The sequence below is a fragment of the Photinus pyralis genome, unplaced genomic scaffold (assembly GCF_008802855.1).
Source record: "Photinus pyralis isolate 1611_PpyrPB1 unplaced genomic scaffold, Ppyr1.3 Ppyr1.4_LG1, whole genome shotgun sequence".
NCBI lineage: Eukaryota > Metazoa > Arthropoda > Insecta > Coleoptera > Lampyridae > Photinus > Photinus pyralis.
In genome coordinates this window covers 64,600,830-64,620,968 of record NW_022170249.1, presented here as the reverse complement: position 1 = coordinate 64,620,968, position 20,139 = coordinate 64,600,830, and the positions used below count along the sequence as shown (strand labels likewise).

General features: G+C 34.7%; 2 protein-coding genes across 2 annotated transcripts in view; one reads left to right on the top strand and one right to left on the bottom strand.

The window, feature by feature from the left end:
- The first annotated feature begins 1,388 nt into the window (after window positions 1-1,388).
- On the top strand, window positions 1,389-18,417 carry LOC116160465 (probable peroxisomal membrane protein PEX13). Its single transcript, XM_031473659.1, has 4 exons — window positions 1,389-1,694; window positions 1,741-1,894; window positions 12,949-13,367; window positions 17,477-18,417. The coding sequence occupies exons 1-4, from the start codon at window positions 1,520-1,522 to the stop codon at window positions 18,013-18,015; spliced, it is 1,287 nt and encodes a 428-aa protein (XP_031329519.1). The 5' UTR covers window positions 1,389-1,519; the 3' UTR covers window positions 18,016-18,417.
- Window positions 18,418-20,016: 1,599 nt separating this feature from the next.
- The window catches only part of LOC116160467 (EARP-interacting protein homolog), a 16,190-nt gene continuing 16,067 nt past the window's right edge, over window positions 20,017-20,139 (bottom strand). Inside the window, exon 7 of the mRNA XM_031473660.1 lies at window positions 20,017-20,111. Within this exon, the coding sequence (XP_031329520.1) occupies window positions 20,084-20,111 (28 nt within the window). The 3' untranslated portion in view covers window positions 20,017-20,083. The remainder of the gene's footprint in view (window positions 20,112-20,139) is intronic.

Genomic DNA, 20,139 nt, shown 5'->3' with positions numbered 1-20,139 from the left:
TGAAGTAAATCGTTAACGATCTTGACATACACTATCGATTCATCGTTTCGATCGGTCTGAAACGACGGATCGAACAGATCGATCGTACCGTGTATGGGGCCTTTTATGGTGCTCATGGTAGACGGACAGCAAACAAAATAGAATCATTGAATATAGAATGCGCGGACAGGACGAGACGAATATTGGGAGGGAGGGACATTCAATGTATGCAAGTGGATAACAAATTTTTTCACTGACCGCACAAAATATTTTTTGTACTCATTGAATGGAAAGATAATGTTTCCAAGCATCCTCGATGCACGGGAAAACGACTTTCCCGCATCGCGGTGTTTTTTAGTTTCCGCTGGAGAGAAGGGGTTATGCGCGTTCTTCGGTTGGTAGTACTTATTGAAGTCAACGAACGTCATGTCATGGTTAACTGTCATCTTGTAAAATCAATTAAACCGTTGGTTGAGGGTATTTAGTGCGATTAATCGGAAACAGACGTACACTAAGTTTTACGTAAATATATAAACAAGAACTTATAACGCAATCAAATTATTTTTCAGAATTGGAACTCAAGAAAAAGTAAAATTTATTGTTAAAACGTCTTAAAATGTGACCAGTGATATTCTGCAACTATTCGCATATGCAGTTTAAGAAAGCACATATTAACACACACAAAGCTTCCAAGGATTTTAAATGTAACGAGTGTATTTACGCAACTCAAGATATTCAGTGCAAACGATGCAATGCCGTGACCAGTAGTAGCACTCATTGCAAAGGCAAAATATGTATTAACCAAAGATGTGGAAGTTTTAAATGTGACCAGTGCATTATTAAAAGTGGGTAGTTACAAAATTATGTTACCAACCAAACATATGATTGTGTTACCAACTCATGATTAAAAAAAAGCTAATTTACAAAACTTTATTAATTTTGACCTTTTTTTACGCAATTCGTTACAAAAAATATTGTACCTAACTCTTTCGGAAAGAATTTTCCCGCATTCGCACTAAATGCAGCACTCCCTACGGTCGTGCTGCAAACAAAGTGCTCATGCGGGAAAATTAACTTACCGAACTTGTTAGGTAAATAACTATTTCCCGCATGCGGTACGGACAGAAAGCGGTTCCTTTTCAAACGCAGCCCGCGTGTCACTTGATGGATACATACAAACAACCAGGTCATTTTGCCGCCCGCCTAATGGTGGTGAAAGGCCCCAGAGTGGTCCGCCGTAACTAATAACATTGATTGTATAATCAATGCTAATAACATTGTATAAATGCTAATAAACACATTCATTTGTTGCACCACACTGTATATTGATACCACCTGGTCGATTTACCGTAATTGCCTAACGGCAGTGTGATGATTTTGTCAAAAATTAAACTTTCCATCTGTCATTTGTTTTTGCGTACTTTTACTTTTTAAATGTGATGTGAGTTCAAGAGATCCAAGTGTCAAATCAAACTTTATTACTATTTTTATTAACTTTTAAAATGAGAATTTATTTAATGTTTAATGGTATTAGTTATTAATGATGACTTCAACTAATTCCGACATCAATGAGACTCCCGTCCTGAGAAGTTCAAACCCAAACCCCGCAATTCCACAAATTGGATCCTCAAGGAACGTGCCCGTTTTACCACCGAAGCCCGTAACTGGAAATTACTCTTTACCGATTAGCAATTATGGTCATATGCCGTATTCTGGTAAATACTTTATTAATATGATTTTTATTTGTTAATGTGACTGTAGGTTATGGGTACGGAAGTGGTTACAGTTCGATGGGCTACCAAAGCCCGATGTATAATTCCTATGGTTATGGAAACTCCTATGGCTATGGAAATCATGGAATGTATGGTTTAGATAATTATTCCAGTTATGGACCAAGAGATGATTCAGAACGAAGGTAGGTGTCATGTTTACTTGCATATCTATACCTACAAACAACCCTCTTATGTAGTTCATGTACCATGCAACAACAATTTCGTATATGTGAAAAAAACATGATAAATTTTATTCATTTCGGTTCAGTACTATTTAGGTACATTCATAAAGAGTTTCAGACCATCGACAATAAATAGCTATGTATTTATATAAAGAATGAGACAACCGGCAAGTCTGTATCTTTGTGTTATTTAGTCGAAAGAGAGCTGTTTTAAAAGAGAAGTTGGGCATAGATGAATTTACTTCATTCTCCACATTTTTTAAAGTGTCTCAAATTATAGAGACATAGGTATTAGGGAGTATACAGGGTGTTCTCATCATACGGTCAGTTTCAAACAAAATTGTATAGCTCGTAGGTTCTTAATAAAGTTAGCGATTTTTATTTATTATGTCACCGGTTTACATGTGTATGATGTGATGACCATTTAATGGCTTAGGAAAGTTGATTGCGTCAGTCTGTATGTGCCTAAAACAGCTAAGAATTAAGCACAATGATCTCATTTCGAAGTGAATTTTTTTTCTATTGTCAATGAAATTCTTTTAGGGGCTAGATTAATAGTTAGTCCAATTTTTCCATTTTTTGTTATGTTCATTATTAAATATCGGGAGTCTTCTAACTGAGTCACGTGTGTATATTTTTGATTGTTGTGTAAACGTGAAACTGATATTCCGTTTCCGTTGTAACTTACCCAGGTGAGCCCTGAGAGACTGCGTAACTCAAAATTTTTCCTGCAAGTAACTGAAGCCCACGGCACATGATCGTCTAGAGTCTAGACAAAGCTATCTTGAACAACAAAATACTAAGACCATTTACTGCATTGTGTTTTAAAAATTCGCTACAAGTAGGTACATACTTTAAAAAATGGAAATTTAACCAGAATAAATTACATTGCAAGAATAAATTTTGAAAATGGTAGTTCACCGGCTCAAAATAGAACTAGGCTGGGGAAAAAAAGAACATACCAAGAAAAAACCAGCCAACAAATTAATATTAACTTTATAGCAAAATTAATTATTTGTAATAATAATAATAATAATAACTTTATTGTCCTTACAGAAAATCCAAATACAGGACAAAGTTTAAACCGAGGTTTAAACAAATAAAGTAATAAAGTAAGTGGAATAGCAGTATACTTCAAATTTAACTAAAATTATTACACCTACGTGTAATTAATGAACCGTACCATATATGTAACAAAATCATAAATTCGTAATTTTAACAAGAACCAAACAAATATTAATTAATATACCATAACATGTCAGCCTTGTATGAAAAACGGTAGGAGTTGGCTTCTCTTAAGAGCATTTCACATAGCATGGATAAGTGGATACATAAAATAAAGGGTGCAACGAGAACACCCCGTACGCTTTTAGCAGATCTGTGCGCAAGTAGAGGCAGGGCTTAGTCAGTTGCCACATGTTCCGACAATGCAGGATAACAAGTCTCATTCATCCATTTCTACAACCAGTCCAATCCACTGCTTACAAACAGCCAAGTTATAAAAACCCGAACTCGGTCTTTATACATCAACATGGCAACCTGATGAAAGACCATGACATAATATAAAAATGATATCAACAAATATTAATTTACCAACCATCAACATACTTTTACAGTCTTTGACAAAAGTAATGATCGTAATTCCTGCAGCATACGCAACCAACATTTGAATATATTATGTAACTTGGAAATGCGAACCAAAAAATTAAGGTATCTCTTCCTTAAAGAATCCGAAGAAACACTTCTCGGCAATTTTCTACCCAAAATGTTTTTGTCACCATGTTACGTGGCAAAATGACTACAGGTTGGTATTTCTAAGAAAACAATTTTACGAAAACGTCAAAATTTAATCAGCTATTTCTTTGCACTTGCGATATTACTGCTGAAAAAACTCTAGTTCAGAGCCTTCCCTACTTTTAAGAAAAAGTCATTCTAAAATTCATTTTAGCTAAAATAGAAGGTTGGAATTCTATTTCAAAATGTACAAAAATTGTAAGCATGTAAAAATAAACTGTTGTTTTTAGCGCATTTTTTAAGAATTAAAAAAAATGTGCTATTGTTTGCGGTTTGTTCGTCCGTCCGTTCGTTCGGACCCACTTCTGCCGTTTTGAACTACTTCTAGGGGAATGGTCCTGGAATTTTTTGCAGTAGGGAGCCTATACTTTGAAGGTGTGCCAGATGGCCATTAAACTTCGCTGTCTAAAAGGGGGACCTCCCCACGAATTATTTCCTGAGATGTTGTTTTTGAAAGTAAAACGTGCATAACTTTTAGATACGGCAACAAATTGGTCTCAGATTTTGCATACGCATTCCTTTAGTGGTGGCAAGTTAAACTTTAGAAAATGGCGGGGGGGGGAACACATGTTCTACTTTTCATGGTATTCTAATGAAAGGTGTTAACGAAAGGAATCGTTTTCTACCAACTACTGCCCTTCTTTCTGTCCTTTTATAAAAGTACGTGGGGAGGGGGGGGGGACTAGTTGTATCCTTCATGGTACTCTAATGAAAGGTATCAACGAAAGGAATTAATTTCTAGCAACCATAGCCCTCCTCCTCGACCTCTTATCGTGATCGGGTATATTCCCTTATATCTCAAGAACGGATTGTCGGAAGAGGGTACTCGCAAAGGGCGATTGAGACGTCTGCAAGAAATATATCCTTTGGTGATGTCAAAACAAAAGCTATTTCGGTTAAAAAATGTGCTTTAACTTATACTTGTTTATACATGTCGAGGTTTTACTCAGCGCCCCTCCAAATAGAAAGCCCACCAGCCGCCACTGCTTATATGTAAATGTGTTTTCTGCCTGATTTGAGATCTTTAAAACATGATTCTCGAGGTGACTATTGTTTTATACAGGGTGAGCGATTAGTACGTGGGTGGAAGATTGTACGTTTATGAACACATACATTAATAATTCATTGTTGGGGGATGTTGAAGGATCTTTAAGACTTAAAGATATTTTAAACGGCATTATACAGGGTGATTTATATCGAAGTTGCATTTTTTTAATAGAACTCCCTGTAGATTATTGCCTATTTGAATTCCTTGGTCAATTTTAGTGTGACTATACAGGGTGTTACATGACCGCATGTAAAAAAAAAATTGGATGATGGAGGGGATCAAGACAAGCACTTTTGCCAAATAAACCGAGGGTCCAACGTGTTTCGTTTGGGAGCCACCCCCAAAGAAGTGGTCAAATTTGGATTTCTTCTTTCCTTTTTATTCTAAACCATAAGAGTTACAAAGATGGGTGACACGTCGTTGAATAGGTTTTCGGTTAAGCGGAGGTTTACCTCCTGACGGTTTGGCATCTTGCCTTTATGATGAAAACAAATTGATAAAACTTAGAGAATAGCAATTTTGATTGAAATGCGCTAAAAACTCATTAAAATAAACCTGTAAAACTGTATTCAACAGTTCCTTTCACAGTTATCAAAGAGTGATCTTGCGTGCTCCAATCGAGTGTAGGCCTACCCCAGTTGTTTACTATTATGTAGGTGTAGGAGTACATTGCATATTGCAGTGATGCAATTTTTTACGAACTGCGCCCTGTGCGTCAGTATCTCTTTCTCATTCCCAGATGAAGAATTGCAGTAGAAATTTTTTTTCAAATTTTCAAAAAACACGTTTGTACACAGTATCGTCCTGTTCAGAATGTATTTCCAAAATTCCAGAATTTTTCGCACCTCCGTTAAGGGGGTCACAAACCTTTCAATATCAGTACTGCTAATTTTACAAATTCCTTCTTCCATATTTTTAAATCTAGCAGTTAACCATCGGATTATTTTTTAATATATTGCTTCACATTGACCTCATACCAAAAAAATATTTTTTTACTGGAAAAAAGTGTGCAATGCTGTTGAACATTGTTAATTGGGGAGACAAAATGTACGTTAACCTAAAAAGGCCTGAATGTATAAATAGTATTTTTGTTGCGCCAAACTTCTTCCGTAACTTTCTTATTTTTAATTTAATGTATGCTTTTATATCTGCATAAATTACATTCCAACACATGTCTGTGGATAGTAACAGGTGCCACTTTTAAAAGTAGTGTTGCAACTTGTGCGCGGGCAAAAGCAATGTAAGTGTACCCTTTTTATTAATTTAGTTTTATTTTCAAATTCATTATAGTATTTTGTAGCAGAAGTCTGTTAATTTAGATCTTTTGGACTTAAAATTTTAACACTCGGCGGTACCGCTTTTTACTCACCTTTATTTGCGGTAGCATCCGTATAGCTTACATGATTTTTCTCTACCAGCGGCGTACTGTCGTACGGTTTGGTTTATCAATACCCATAGTTTTTTTCCTAAGTAAATTGTATTTATTTATTATATTTGTATTCGTGATCTTTTTGTGCTTTCTAGAAGTGAATTAACGACAAATCAATTGCAGTGTGTTACAGAATGTTTTGGGTTTAAGCTTTTGTTTATGGAGTCTCTGCCCGCAGTTTACGTATTGAGTGAATTATTTACTAAAGAGATTATTATATTCGATTAGATTATTTTTCAAATTTGACAATGTAAATGTGGCAAAGATTTTTTAAGTTGCTACTGTGGTAGTAAACCCCTATCACTTGAAGTTTTTTTAAAAAGTGTCACTGTATTTGTTTAAATGAATGAAATAGGTACCTAGTATTGATTGGTCATTATGTCAGAAGACTTTGTTGTGAGTCTTCAAGGACAATTACAGCTAACTGGATGTGAGTTGAGACACAATACAATACATAAAGCTTGAAGTTGGATAATCCACAATCAGATTCCCATTCATTCTATTCTATTCTACTCATAAGAGAAGCCCGACCAGACAGCACTTAGACACAGCAAAGGCCCATTGTGCCTCCTTTTCTTTCGCAACTAGGTTCAGAGCCCACTCGTCGCAATAAAGGATAGAATCCCATTTAGCCTAAGTTGCTTCACCCTGCCTAATTCCAGATAACTGTCGCCAAGGAGTTGATATATGTCTCTGACCAAAGCGTCACAGTGACAGACCACATGCTTGATAGAGAAATCATCATCAACTGCATTTTTTATATGCCCCACTACGCGGTAAAATTGCGTGGTTAAAATTCCAACAATAGATGGAGCTATCTATTAAATTGCTTTGAAAAGTTACAGGGATCTTTCAAGAAATAATAAGCCCTAAACACTGATAATGTTTTGTAGTGAAGAAAATAAATGTTAACGGAGAGGCTACTGCCTCACTTACCTACCTGTTCAAGGGCTCCCTGCATGAGCTCTTTCACGGTGCGTGGAAACTTTCCAGTTATGACGATCGCCGCGTATCCTTGTGTATACGGCAGAAAATTGTTAAAATTACAGTTTTTATAATTACTGGAACTGTAGAAATGTGTTTTCATATGAAAAAAATTGGTAGGACACAAATAGCCTCAACAATATACAAATGTCTGCAAATGTGTACCTAAAACTATTTGATCTGGAAGTGACGCACAAAATATTTATCTCTCAAGTTTATTTTAAGATACCTGATACACACATAATGTGAACAAAGTCTAGTTTGCAAATACTTTACATCATATTATTATTGGCCGATCAATCCATACACAATCGCAATAGCTCTATCATACTGTACCTACGCTCAACATTATAAGTAAGGAAGAAATACAACAGATTATTTCATCCGTTACAAGCAATACTTCCATTAAAATTCCACGACGAGTTGCAAACGAAAGACATAATGGTTCAAAATAAATTGTTTATCGTTCGGATTATTAACATCGGTTAGAGTAAACTAAAATTTAATCTGCATCATGCATAATTTCTAGTTTCTACCCTCTTCACCTAATAGTCAAATGTATGAAGGTGCATAGCATCTATTCAAGTGGATATCGGTCTAAATGTTTTTCTAGAGCCGTATTTCCCAAATTATGAGTCGCGACCCCCGAACGAATATTGAATTGGCCCTACCGGGCGATTCGCCACTAGAGAATCTGAGCATTACCAATATGTATGCCCTCTTTTCTCTAAGACAGCTAAAAGGTGAGTTTCAAGACTGGAAATGTTTATTAAATGGGTCGGAGTGCAATCAACTTTGAGAACCACTGATCTAGAGTATGATTCAACAAAGTATAAATGTGGTTTCAACTTTTTTATAATAAATGTCGATGTTTGTAAACAAATAATGCATCGATTATATTGTTATCTCTATATTGTTGATGTTTAGTTCTCACTATCTTTGTACCTTAATAGTCATTTGAAATGGAATTCATCGTTGATTGTACAGAATATCGTGATTTTAAGGCTTTGTAAGTATTTATTACAAGTTTTAAGAGTGTTTAATATGAGCACCATTTGGTACATAGTGTCCAGTCCAAATTTAGTTCTAGTGGTTAGTGAGGTGGCGTGCCATCAGGCTGTCAAATTAAAGTCAGTAGATAAAATGTGGCCCCAAATATAAAATATATCAAAAGCCTTCGGTGCCCTTCTATGACATAAGTGTATAAACATAAGCAGACAAAAATATGCATGCACTTGCACTATTTGGTTTGAGTTTTTAGAAGTTTGAGTGATAAATGTTCTTACCTAATTTAATAGTTACTCAGTTACTGTGCTTTATTTGTTTAGCAGATTATAGTAATAGCACAGATATACGCAAACAACAGATTGCTAACCTTACGCATTTCATGGGTAGCACAAGTATACTATTTAGGTATACTTAAAAGTGCCCTCTATTGAGCAACAGTATAAACTGTGTCCAAGATAAGGATGTCTATTACAGGGATCTCTGAAATCATAGAAGATACGACCATGGTCAAATTAGAGAAAAGCTGCGCAATTAAAAAGTTATTATCATGCTTTAAAGAAACCTGGAAAATTCCGATTACTTCCGAAGATATGCCAGAAAAACCGAAATTTGCCGATATCGTTTTTGTTTCTGATGAAGAGATGCAAAAAAATAAAACACACTTTCTCATTGCATTGGAAAATATGTCCAATAGGGATTCTCAAAACAACAAACACAAAAGCAAAAGTACTACTTCAGTCCCACGGTATATAATATTTATATACTATTGTATATAAACTGGAGGGAACGTAGAAATAAATCACTTTTAACACAAAAGTCATTAGTGATTCTACGTGAGCACTGGGTTTCCAAGTCTACAACCTTGGTGCATGCGATTGTACCCCCATTTGCTCAGACTAAATAATATTGAGAGCCATCTTGAAGCTTACAAACTAGTGATTAGTATTGAAAAAATCCATAACCATAATTAAATGTACCATTGGTAGACTAGACAAATGGGCTTTATATAGCCTTGTTCACACATTATACATTGAAATTAAAACAGAAGGTAACTACTAACTTATGTAATACATACAAAAATATAAATACAATCTACGCTGCTGCGTTAGAAAAGCACGTGCCGTTATGCAACAGACTCAGCAGCGGACAGGTCGTCGGAGACCTTGACGTATCATGCGAGGGGAGTATTTTTAAACTCTTATATTTCAAAAATTACTGATCGGAATGGTTTCAAATTTTCTGTGGTAAATACTTGTGAGCAGTGTCGTGGTCGACGTAAGAAACGGACAGAGTGCATTGGGCCACTGTATCACACTTTATCTAGTGGAATCTTAATAAATAGATGTGCATGCCAATGTTTAAATTCAGATTAATAAAAAGAGGATCAACACGTAGTCAAAGAAAATAATATCAAAACAGGCTTCCGCTGTAAACACCGGGGCTATAATCGTTAAATCAATATCAAGCAAATGTAATAATAGTACGGTGCAATTAGTCGAAAAAACGGCTTAACCTCAACATCCAAAGTAAAAGTTTCCCATCAACTGCAAATTGTTGTATACAGTCCACATATTGTTTGGTAAAAAGTTACACCATTTTAAGCGTCGGGTTTGAATGGGAGGAGGGAGGAAAGTTGGTAAATTAGTAGTTTTTGGAGTTTTTCTTAAATATTTAGAAAAGTATGGGATTTGGCGAGAAAAGTATGATATCCAAAAATAATCTACATTAAATTGCGAATAAAAATGGTCTGGTGTATAATCTTGCTGAAGTGAACGATTCCAGAGTTACAGAGATTGTAAAAGTAGACATTTTACGTATTTTTTCGATTTTTTGGAAAAATGAAATTATGTTTGAAGTAAAAAACACTGAAGATCTGGTTTGTTTTCGTTACTAGTGTTAGTTGCAGGCTATTTCAAAGCATCCAATACATTCACTGTTCAAGCTGGCTGCGCTTCTCCAAACTTCGGCAGCTACCAGGCAGAACATTCATTAGAACCTACCATTAGATGTAACAGTGGCTGCATGAACTCGCTGAAGTGGGCATGGAAGATTGTCGAACACCTGAGAACAATAACAACACATCCTGCAACTCTCCAGGAATTACTGTCCCTCATAGTGGAAGTCTGTTTAAAAAATGGCCCCCCTTGAGAAGGTGGTAAGTTTTCATTCCTTCAAGGACTTATCAAGTAACATACCACCGGTCACTAAAGCGCAATTTGTTTTAACAAAAAAATTAATTTCCTTAGTGATAATCCCATTTTTTTCCAAAAGAATCTAAAAAAAATGATGAAAAATTTCTACTGTTACACCCTCCGTAAGTCTGGAACGGTTCAATTTAGCAAGATTATATACGAGGGCATTTTTGTTCGCAATTTACTGTAGATTATTTTTGTATACGGCACTTTTCGCACTAAACCACATAGTTTTCTAAATATGTCAGAAAAACGAATCAAAACTACTAATTTTCTAACTTTCCTCCCCCCTCCCACCCAAACCCGACGCTTAAAATGGTGTAACTTTCTACCCAACAATATGTGGACTGTATAGAACAATTTGCAGTTGGAGGAAAACTTTTACTTTGGATGTTCAGGTTTGGGTCTAATTGCACTGTACTACAATTACAATTCGATCATATTTAAAAATAGTATGTAATCAAACGTTAATCAAGGAGTCGACGAAAAATAAAAATTACCTTTGAATTCTGGTCGCAGCGGTCGTCTGAATTCAGAAGGCCGCGTCCTGCAAATCTGTGGCAAATAACACAAACAAATAGAAGGAGTAGTGAATAGCGCTGCACATAAAATATTGCGAAATAGCAATGCTGACATCTGACATAGAAGCAATCATTCAAATAACTCTAAACTAGCAAAAGCAAAATTTTGATCGACTATGGGTTATGCTTACAGTGCGAGTATAACAGGATAAACGTAACGTTCAATTGCACAAACGTCAGATTCAAAATTTAAAGCTAGCATATTGTACAGGGAAAAAAATGGCCATAATAATGCGTCATTTATTTCGAAATATCTTTTTAAATAACTTCAGTAAAAAATAAAAACGATTTTGCAAAATTTCGTTTTTTTTTCAGTTTCAAAACTGCGTTTTGTTAAGCATCAAAATACGCAACTTTGCTAAATTAAATTACGTACCTATTTCTTACCTGTTCTTGAGATCCCCATGGTGGCCCTCGAATTTGAATCAGCCTGTATAGTGGATAACCGAATAGAAAATGTATCATTCGCACTCAAAAATTGGTATTAAAATGTAGATTTACTTAACAGGTTTTTATTTGATACTACAGTAGCGGCCAAAAGTTTATCAAAATTTGATTTTTTTCATTGGGCTCGTTCATAAGACACAACAGTTATTATTGCTACGCTACCTCGTAGCGTGGTAACAGTTGGGGTTTTATGTCACCTTCCCTACTTTGACATGTGTAGCGCTACTAAAAATGGTCGACTGCTCCATAAAGAGCGTAAAAGTAGCGACGTAATTATCGTATCGGTAACTGTTCCACAACAGTTGTGTCTTATGAACGCGCCCATTGTAACACTAGCATTAACTATGGTTGGCAATAAAATATTATGTTATTTAGAGTGCTATGAAAAACAATTCGAGTCAGTCAGCCACTATTTGTTATAGGGATGTTTCATTTTTTTTTAAAATTATTTATTACCATTGATAATTCTATGGTAATACCATGAAAAGTTATTGCCGACAAACTATATTGTGATAAACTTATGGCCGCTACAGTCCGTTGTGATCTGACAAATGGGTATTTTTTTAATACATTACATTAATACTTCTTACTTTTGCGCCGACAATAGACGGTGTATAATTTACAAATGAAAAAATTATTAGTATTTTATTTCCGACCTTGTGCGCCGTAATGGCGCCCAAACTGATGTGGGTATTTTGTGATATCTCTAATAAGAAATACAATTATACTCAATGAAACTTTTTTAAACTTCACTCTGTACAATAGCATTTTTAATACGACTCGTTTTTTTATTAATAAGCCATAGACGTTCTTAAGATATGTGGAAACATTCTCAGCAACTTATTAATGAACTTAAAAAAGAAGACCTTTGATTTCAATCATTCATAAGATCTCCCTATTTTGCTTTCAAATGTTTCAAGTTTTCATCATTATATATGAGCAAAATCTGCCTCTGAAATTATGCAGACCTTGTTTCTTTATTTCATTTTTGTGATCTTTGACCATGAAATGCACATAAATTTTGTATAGAATATTTGCTTAACATATAATCTTTAACAGAATATCGTCGGTAACTGATAACCTCACATTAACTTTTTATAATGGCCCTTATTTCCGAAACGTAAAAGAGTTAGTAGAGGTAAGCGACCTTTACTTCCTTTACAAACATTTAAGCATTAATGCAAAACAAAATCATGGAAATACTGGCAAGTGGTTGCAATACCAAAAGTACAGATATGCATGTAAAGTTTTTATAACTAGCTTATCATTTTTTATTACATAAATAACTTATATAGTTTGGAAGCAAATAAATGTTGTAATAAAAGCTTGATTTTATTGTTGTAATTGTTCATTTCCAGTTGAGATTTTGGTCTCTGACGTGTGAGCGGTCAAGAAACTAAAAAAAATAGGTACCTTGACCTTGTCGGTTGATATGTAGATATGGTAATGCATTGGTTAATTTAATTACTATCTGGGTTTTTGTTAATCGGAACTTTTTTAAATAATTTAATCTCACTGTGTCATTTTTTTAGGTTTATCCAATTCGCAGAAGAAAGTTCTAGGAATACATTCGCAAGTGTTGAAAGTGTGGTGCGCGCCGTGAGTAGTATATCAATGATGTTGGACAATACACTGTTTGCAATGACAAGCTCCTTCCGTGCCATACTGAGTGTAGCAGACAATTTTGGACGTTTACGAACCTTATTTGGTCATATATGGTATTCACTAAACATCTTCAGACTATTCAGGTGGCTGTATAGAAAGTTAATGGTACTTATGGGATATAAGGTGATGGATAACGCGGCAAATAAGGCGTGGAAGGAGGCTTACGTCAAAGATCCAAGCTCCAATCCAGCCGGCGGTGGATTTAACTGGCCCATTGTCGCCTTTTTTGGTGTGATTGTTTCTGCTCCATATTTGATCAGCAAATTCTTGTTACCAAAATGTGAAGGTAATAAAATAATTCCATTTGTTCCAAATGGGTAGGTAGATTAGCTACAAAGAGCGGTTACACTTTCAGAATCCTGTGTTATAACATACTGAATTGAAAAAATGATTGTTCCAAATTTTATACATATGAAATGGCAAACTAGAAACATGTGCTTATGTGACCAATTTTCACATCTTTGATCAGTTGCTTAAAAACATATTAAAATTGTACTATGCATGGCATTACCTAATCTTTTAATAACAATATTAATCTTTTGAACATTTTTGCATACTTCTTTAGTCTAGATTTTAAAAAATTATTTTTGATATAAAATGGGTTGTTCTGTAAGCCAAGTGTTATTATTGCTTAGTGTGATATTATTTCAAACAAGGGTGAAGTATCTCGCACAAGGTAAACATTGCGAATGATCGTAGAATGGTGGGTTTTGCTTATTTATACATTGCCATTAGAGGTACCTACACATATACTGATGTTCATATTTTGCCACCATTAGGAGGCAGTACAAGTGATTAAAATATATGATAGCTATATAACCTGATTAAGTACTACATGCTTAAGCCAAAACGTTAACATTGATCAACTAAATCTACGGGAAAAAATTAATAAGATGGCAACATTGGCCAAAAATCAAAAAGTGAATAGCGTTCAAATGACATCGAAACAGATAAAAATAAACAAGGTGTTTTATTTTAAAAAAGGTTACTTATTGACACCATAAAAATATGACACCCTGTACCTTCAAAAATAATTTCTATAGTTGACATTTGCATACACCGTTGTTTTATATTTGTTATGAGGTACGATATACGAAAGACTGACGCACTGTTGCAGGGCCTTGTATAGAAAATTTACATTTTTGGTCACTTAATTCCGCTTGTAAGATGGATGAATATGACGACGTACCTCTACTTCAATGGGCTGCTCAGTTAGCCACAGAACCAAGAATTGAAATAAAGGAGCTCATAGGAATAGATACCAATGTTGCCATGTGTGGCCCAGTTACTGAGAAGGAGATATTATCAAAAGTCAAAAGCACTAATCACACCACTGATGAAGGGAACGAAGACCAAGAAGAACTAACAATATGCGAGGCTATTAATAATATTCACTTTTGAAGAAGAGTTTAATTCTGATGTTATCCAAGAAATCTTGATGAAAATAACACATAAAAGATATTTGACTCGGATTAAGAAAAAAAAGACAAAAATAACAGATTACTTTAAAAAATGTACTGTAACTGTTGCAAATTATTTTTATTGTATACCAGATGTTAAATTTTAATAGGTTGAATGAGTAGGTTCTTATCTGTGAGGGTAGAGGAAGTGATCACTTTAACCGCAAGAGTAGATAAATTGAAACAGATGATTATGTATTCTAATGACATCTGTCATTCTTATTTCAAATGGGACACGGAGCACGATACAAAGTGACGTTCATAAAATATGAAAATGCTGTTTCTATGGAAACGACCGCGACGGCAAAACCTAAACTTGCTATTTTTCACGTCTTAATTAAATTCAGAATTGGATCCTGCTATAAAGTAAAGTTTTGTATTATACACGACGATAAAAGGGAAACTAACCATCTCGTGAAAGTTAATCACTCAATGGTTAAAATATTCCTTTATTGTCTGATATAATAAATAACTATTACACGGCCGGTTTTTAAACATACAGCACTGCTGGTATCGTACGCATATGCGGCATACCGTACGTGCACGGAACGTCCAGTTCGTACCGTCATCAACGCGACGGCGCTGCGGTCACACCTCTGTCCTTTCAATGCTTGTTATCTATCAACCGGATAGAATGGGTGAAAATGAAGAGTTTAATCTAGAAGTATTTATTGGTGAAGTCGAAAAGATATCATGTTTATAATGAATCAGTAAATGGGTGAAGCCAGTGTCACCTGTTCTGCTTTTAAGATTAATTTTTTTATAAATATAAGCACATTACGTGTTTTTTCTTGTCTTTATCACAGATGTGTGCATTAAATTGTATGTTGCCGGTTCGTTTACGCAACGGCGCCGTACATTTAAAGACCTGACGTGTGCATCAGGTCTTAATAGTCTTTTACATAGTCGGTAATAGCAGGAGTCTGGTAAAATGACAGCTGGTAGGAAAAGTCATAGAGTCCCTTCTCAGGAGGGGTTTTTGATGCGCTGCAGACTGGCGCCGCTGGTAGCGCAACATTGTTTTATGTACCACAATTTGCCAAGATGTGACAGCACTTATCAGTCACTGGGAACAACTATAAATGAAGAAACAAAGATACAATATGCATTCATATTAAGGATTCAAGTAATGTATGTAGGTATCTACTCCTCCAGGCATATCGCTTATAATGACAACCGGTTTCAATGTTTTTATATCCGATGTTGATTGTACATTGATGAATTTTTGGATTCGTCAAAACATTTTAGACATATTTCCTATACCTATCTTCAACTGTTTCGGGAATGTTAAGTGTTTTCGGATTTATTGCAATCATTAACATAAGAAAAAGAAAATACTGGATTACACAAATTCGCTTAACAGTTATTTCCTAGTCTTCAGGAATTTATCTAACTGCATGATAGTAGTTGTCAATGTTATAGTCATATAGTCACTTGCCCAAATTTACCTATTGAATAGGTGAGGTGAGACGGCGCAGCCGGAGAAAGTGCGCTTATGTCCCATCCTAGAGCAAGACATTGACTGACAGGTGGTAGTAATGCAACAGACCTCTGCTTCCACTTCCACAACTGGAATTTTTCCGGTCCACCTCGATTCTGCTATTTTATAAGGAAAGTATGCCGGAATTTCTCAAATATGACAAGGTGTGCTGTGCGCTTTATTTGATTGGGCGAACAGGACGACAGATGACGTGCGCCCCGGGCGGGGTTTGTCAGCTGAGCCAGCCGACAGACTTGCCGTGACTTGTTTGCCTTTATTTACTTTCATTCATCTCATTAGTTTGTCGCAACAATTCGTGTGTTTTATTTCATACCAAATTTTTATGACTAATTAAGTATTCTAGTGTTCATCAAATTATAATAGTATTTACACCTCCGCTCCTGCTTTCGCTTCTGCAAAAAATGTTTTATCTTCTGTCCGCTGCTGCTTCTGTTGTAACACTTCTGTTGCATCACCCATAGGCCTTACAAAGTTCGCTGGGTGTGCTAGTTTGATATACACACCAATTATTTAAAAAATTTCTTCATAACTAATGGAGATAATGGCTTGTGCGAGGATGTTTTTACTTACCCTGTATATTTTGTGTACAAAGTTCAAGCAATTGATGGTTGCTATAGATATGTATGAGGATAAGGAAGGAAATAGGAGGTAAAAATGACTATGAGATAGAGGCAATATATGTATCACTACAGTAAATAATTACAGATAAGATCAAGTAGCAGTGTATAAAATTCTTCAAATTTGAAATAGAACTTCTTTTGTCTACCTCCTCTTTCTCAAATCCGCAACTATTTGGAGCCATATGTGGAATAAAATTTTGGGGCAGATTGATTATCCCTTTAGAGTACAGGGCACAGTTTTTGTTTTTATTTATTGCTAACAGGACGATTTTTGCCAATTTTTTTGGAAAATTGAAAAATGTAATATAGTTTGCATTTTGTATGTCCAACCTGATCCACTGCTGCCTTGCGATCTCTTTTTCGCCATATTGAGGATAATCACAAGAGGAAAGTTATAGGTTTAGAGGTTATACTATGTGGTGGAAGTCGGAACAGGGTACTTTCAAAGTGAAAGTGGAAAATCACATTCAAAGTGTGACTTCAAGCGTGACAAAAAAAATCTTCAGAGTACACTTCTTCAAAATGACATGTGATATATGCACATTTGTGAATTCTTTTGCAATAAATAAGTTAAAGCGTTCCCTGACTTTATGTACACAGTATACATAGGAATATAAGTGGAATACAGTACATGGTATAGGAAAAATGACCCTGTCCCCTGCATTCACTTGAATGACTCATTTTTATTTTTGTGTATGTATGCAAAATATGTTCATCTTTCACCACATTTACAATTAGGGAAACAGAAATATATTTTAAACGTTCAATGAAAACATCACTATTTGCTTACTTATTTGATTGTTTCTATTTTCAGATCGTTACAATCCGGAAAAATGGAAAACGCCTGGCGTAAAAGTGAAAGCGGCCTTTGATTTTAGGGCCACATCACATAACGAACTTAGTTTAAGAGTCAACGACGAATTACTATTGGCGCCGACTTACATTCAGGAGGAGATGAAATTGACGAACACAGGTTGGGCGTTTGCCGTTGGTAACGGAAAAGCCGGATTGATACCGCTAAATTACATAGTTTTATCTAAACGAGTAAATAATGGGGGCGTATTAAAGAATAGCTATAATCACAATAATAATAATAATAATTTAAGTAAGTACAATGAGGAGTTACCTAGTATAGAAAGCAAAGTTCTTCCGAAAAATAACATTAAGAGGGTGAGTTTCGGTGAGAACCAAATAATTGAAAGTAATGGCACAGAAAGAATTGTTAAAATACCTGACGCCGATAACTCTGCATCTAATTGCAACGAAAGCGACGCCGTTGTGAACGGTATTGATAAGGCAAATGTAAATGGTACAGATGGTGAACTCGATGATGTGTTTGCCAATTTAAATTAAATGGCTGTAACTATTATCAGATCTGTTCTGTTATGTCAAATGTAATTATGCCAAACATATAAGACTGTTTCAGCTTTTTTTTTGTACTTTGTGGTTGTCCTTTAGTAGCAGTACTTTCAAAAGCAAATTTAATGTAGCTTGTGGATCCAGTAATAAAATTAAAACCGAAGTCGGCAGCAGATTATTATCAACAAAGAGAATCACAGTGTGACTGTTCATTAGCAATCTTATGTTCATAACCGAGCTCAAGTAAAATCACGTGTTACAATTACAAAGGTGATTAAAAAGAAGTGTTCCTTCTGTAAGTATAGTACTTTTTTACATACTTGGTATAGGGATTGATGAGTAGTGTTTCAATAAAAATTGTCAAACGGCTGAAAAAAATACAATTTAGTAAATGAGCAAACATTGTTTTCTTTTTAGTGTAATTTAGCTATTCATCTTGGTAACTAAACAGTCGTCTTGATATCAATTCCGTAAGTTATTTTAATTTCTTTTTACAGCATTTACATACCAAAAATATGTATATAACTGATGTATTTGTGATGTTTTATCTATTAAAACGTGTAGATGAGAGGTTAAATATATCTTAAAATATGGTGATTTGATTTAAAATACATTCTTAATAAATTCCAAAAAATCAAAAGAAGGAGTAGAAATTACTAGTGTATAAAAAAAAATATGAAAAATAAATATATTACAGAAAATTAAGAGTACCACAGGGAAGCATCTTGACCCTCTACTCTTCTCCATGTACCCCAATATGTAATTAATGTTCGAATTGTATGTCGATGAGTGAAACGATTTTTCCCCGTATCTAGTGTTGCTGACCATCTTAGACTTAATTAAATTGACTTGAAATTTGTACATGCGCTCACGCTCATTCTAAAAGCTATAGTTTGTTGGTCCTTCTGAAAATTTAGTTGCATACATTTATTTCTAAACCATTACCCAGTTTATTACACTTTACCATCAATTTTTATTTTGTTCTAGCGTTTACGAATGATATTGCATTAGAAAAGCCTAATGGTGGGTTTATCTAGTAAGAGAGAGAAAAAAATGAGCTTTCTTTATAGACGCATCACATGAACTATGTCATAAAAAAATTCAAGATGGCGGTCGCACAAAAAACCATGTGTCAACAAAAACTTTAACCTCAAAATATGTGAAGTAATAATAATAAAAATCTTTATTGTTGTTAAGACAAAAACATTTTTTTTATAAACGTCAAGTTTGAATGAGATAAAGAACAAAGGGACAATTACATTTAAAGAATAACTTACGTTGAAATCGGATGAATACCATTGACAATTCTAAATTTTTCGTTTAAGAATGTTTTCATTTTAATTTTGAATATTTTGGAGGGCAATCTTACTACGTCGCGAGGTAGTTGGTTTAAAAATAGAAGCGTTCTAATTTTCATGTCTATATCTCAAACGGTTTGAGTGTGAGAGCTTTGGTCCCATCTTTAATAACGATGTATGTATTCTGTTAAAAGAATTTCTTTATGAATTTCATACACTGACGATGAGCCCAAACTGAAACTTGCTGAAACATGAAAGCATTAAAAAAAAGTTGTGTTGAAACCCAGTGCATTGCCGAGAAATGCAGAAATCAAAGGTAGTTACTATATTCAAAGATTATAAGTATGCTTTATAATACCGGCTGTTAACTTCAATTCAAAACCTGCAAATCCAAAACTTGAAACCTCTAAAACGCCAAACCTCCAAACATTTCAAACTTCACGATGATGTATAACGGAAACAAATAAAAAAAATAAAAATAAAAAAAATAAAAATAAAAAAAAAACCCCGTGGAACGCCTTGATTAATAAGTTAAAACAGTCTGATGTGCATGTAACATGCTTACATACTGATCCCTTCCCTTAATGTAGAACTCCAAACTTATAAGGCTTCTCCGGACCCACATGCAGCTCTTATCATCTTTGTTATACATCTTTCTGTTAAAAAATTGCAATTTGATGCTAATAAAAATAAAGACTAATTTAGCTAACTCTATAATTTGACATTAAATAAGGTTTCACTTTCATATAAATTTAACTTAAACATTACAACATAATTTGATACTTTAAAGATCTTTTAACGCGCGAGATAAGAAGACGGC

Excerpts from the sequence above, each read along its gene's own strand:
- LOC116160465 (XM_031473659.1), top strand. The coding sequence starts at position 1,520 with ATGATGACTTCAACTAATTCCGACATCAATGAGACTCCCGTCCTGAGA. Across the intron at positions 1,695-1,740 it reads TGGTCATATGCCGTATTCTG|GTTATGGGTACGGAAGTGGT; the intron begins GTAAATACTTTA and ends ATGTGACTGTAG. Across the intron at positions 1,895-12,948 it reads AGAGATGATTCAGAACGAAG|GTTTATCCAATTCGCAGAAG; the intron begins GTAGGTGTCATG and ends TCATTTTTTTAG.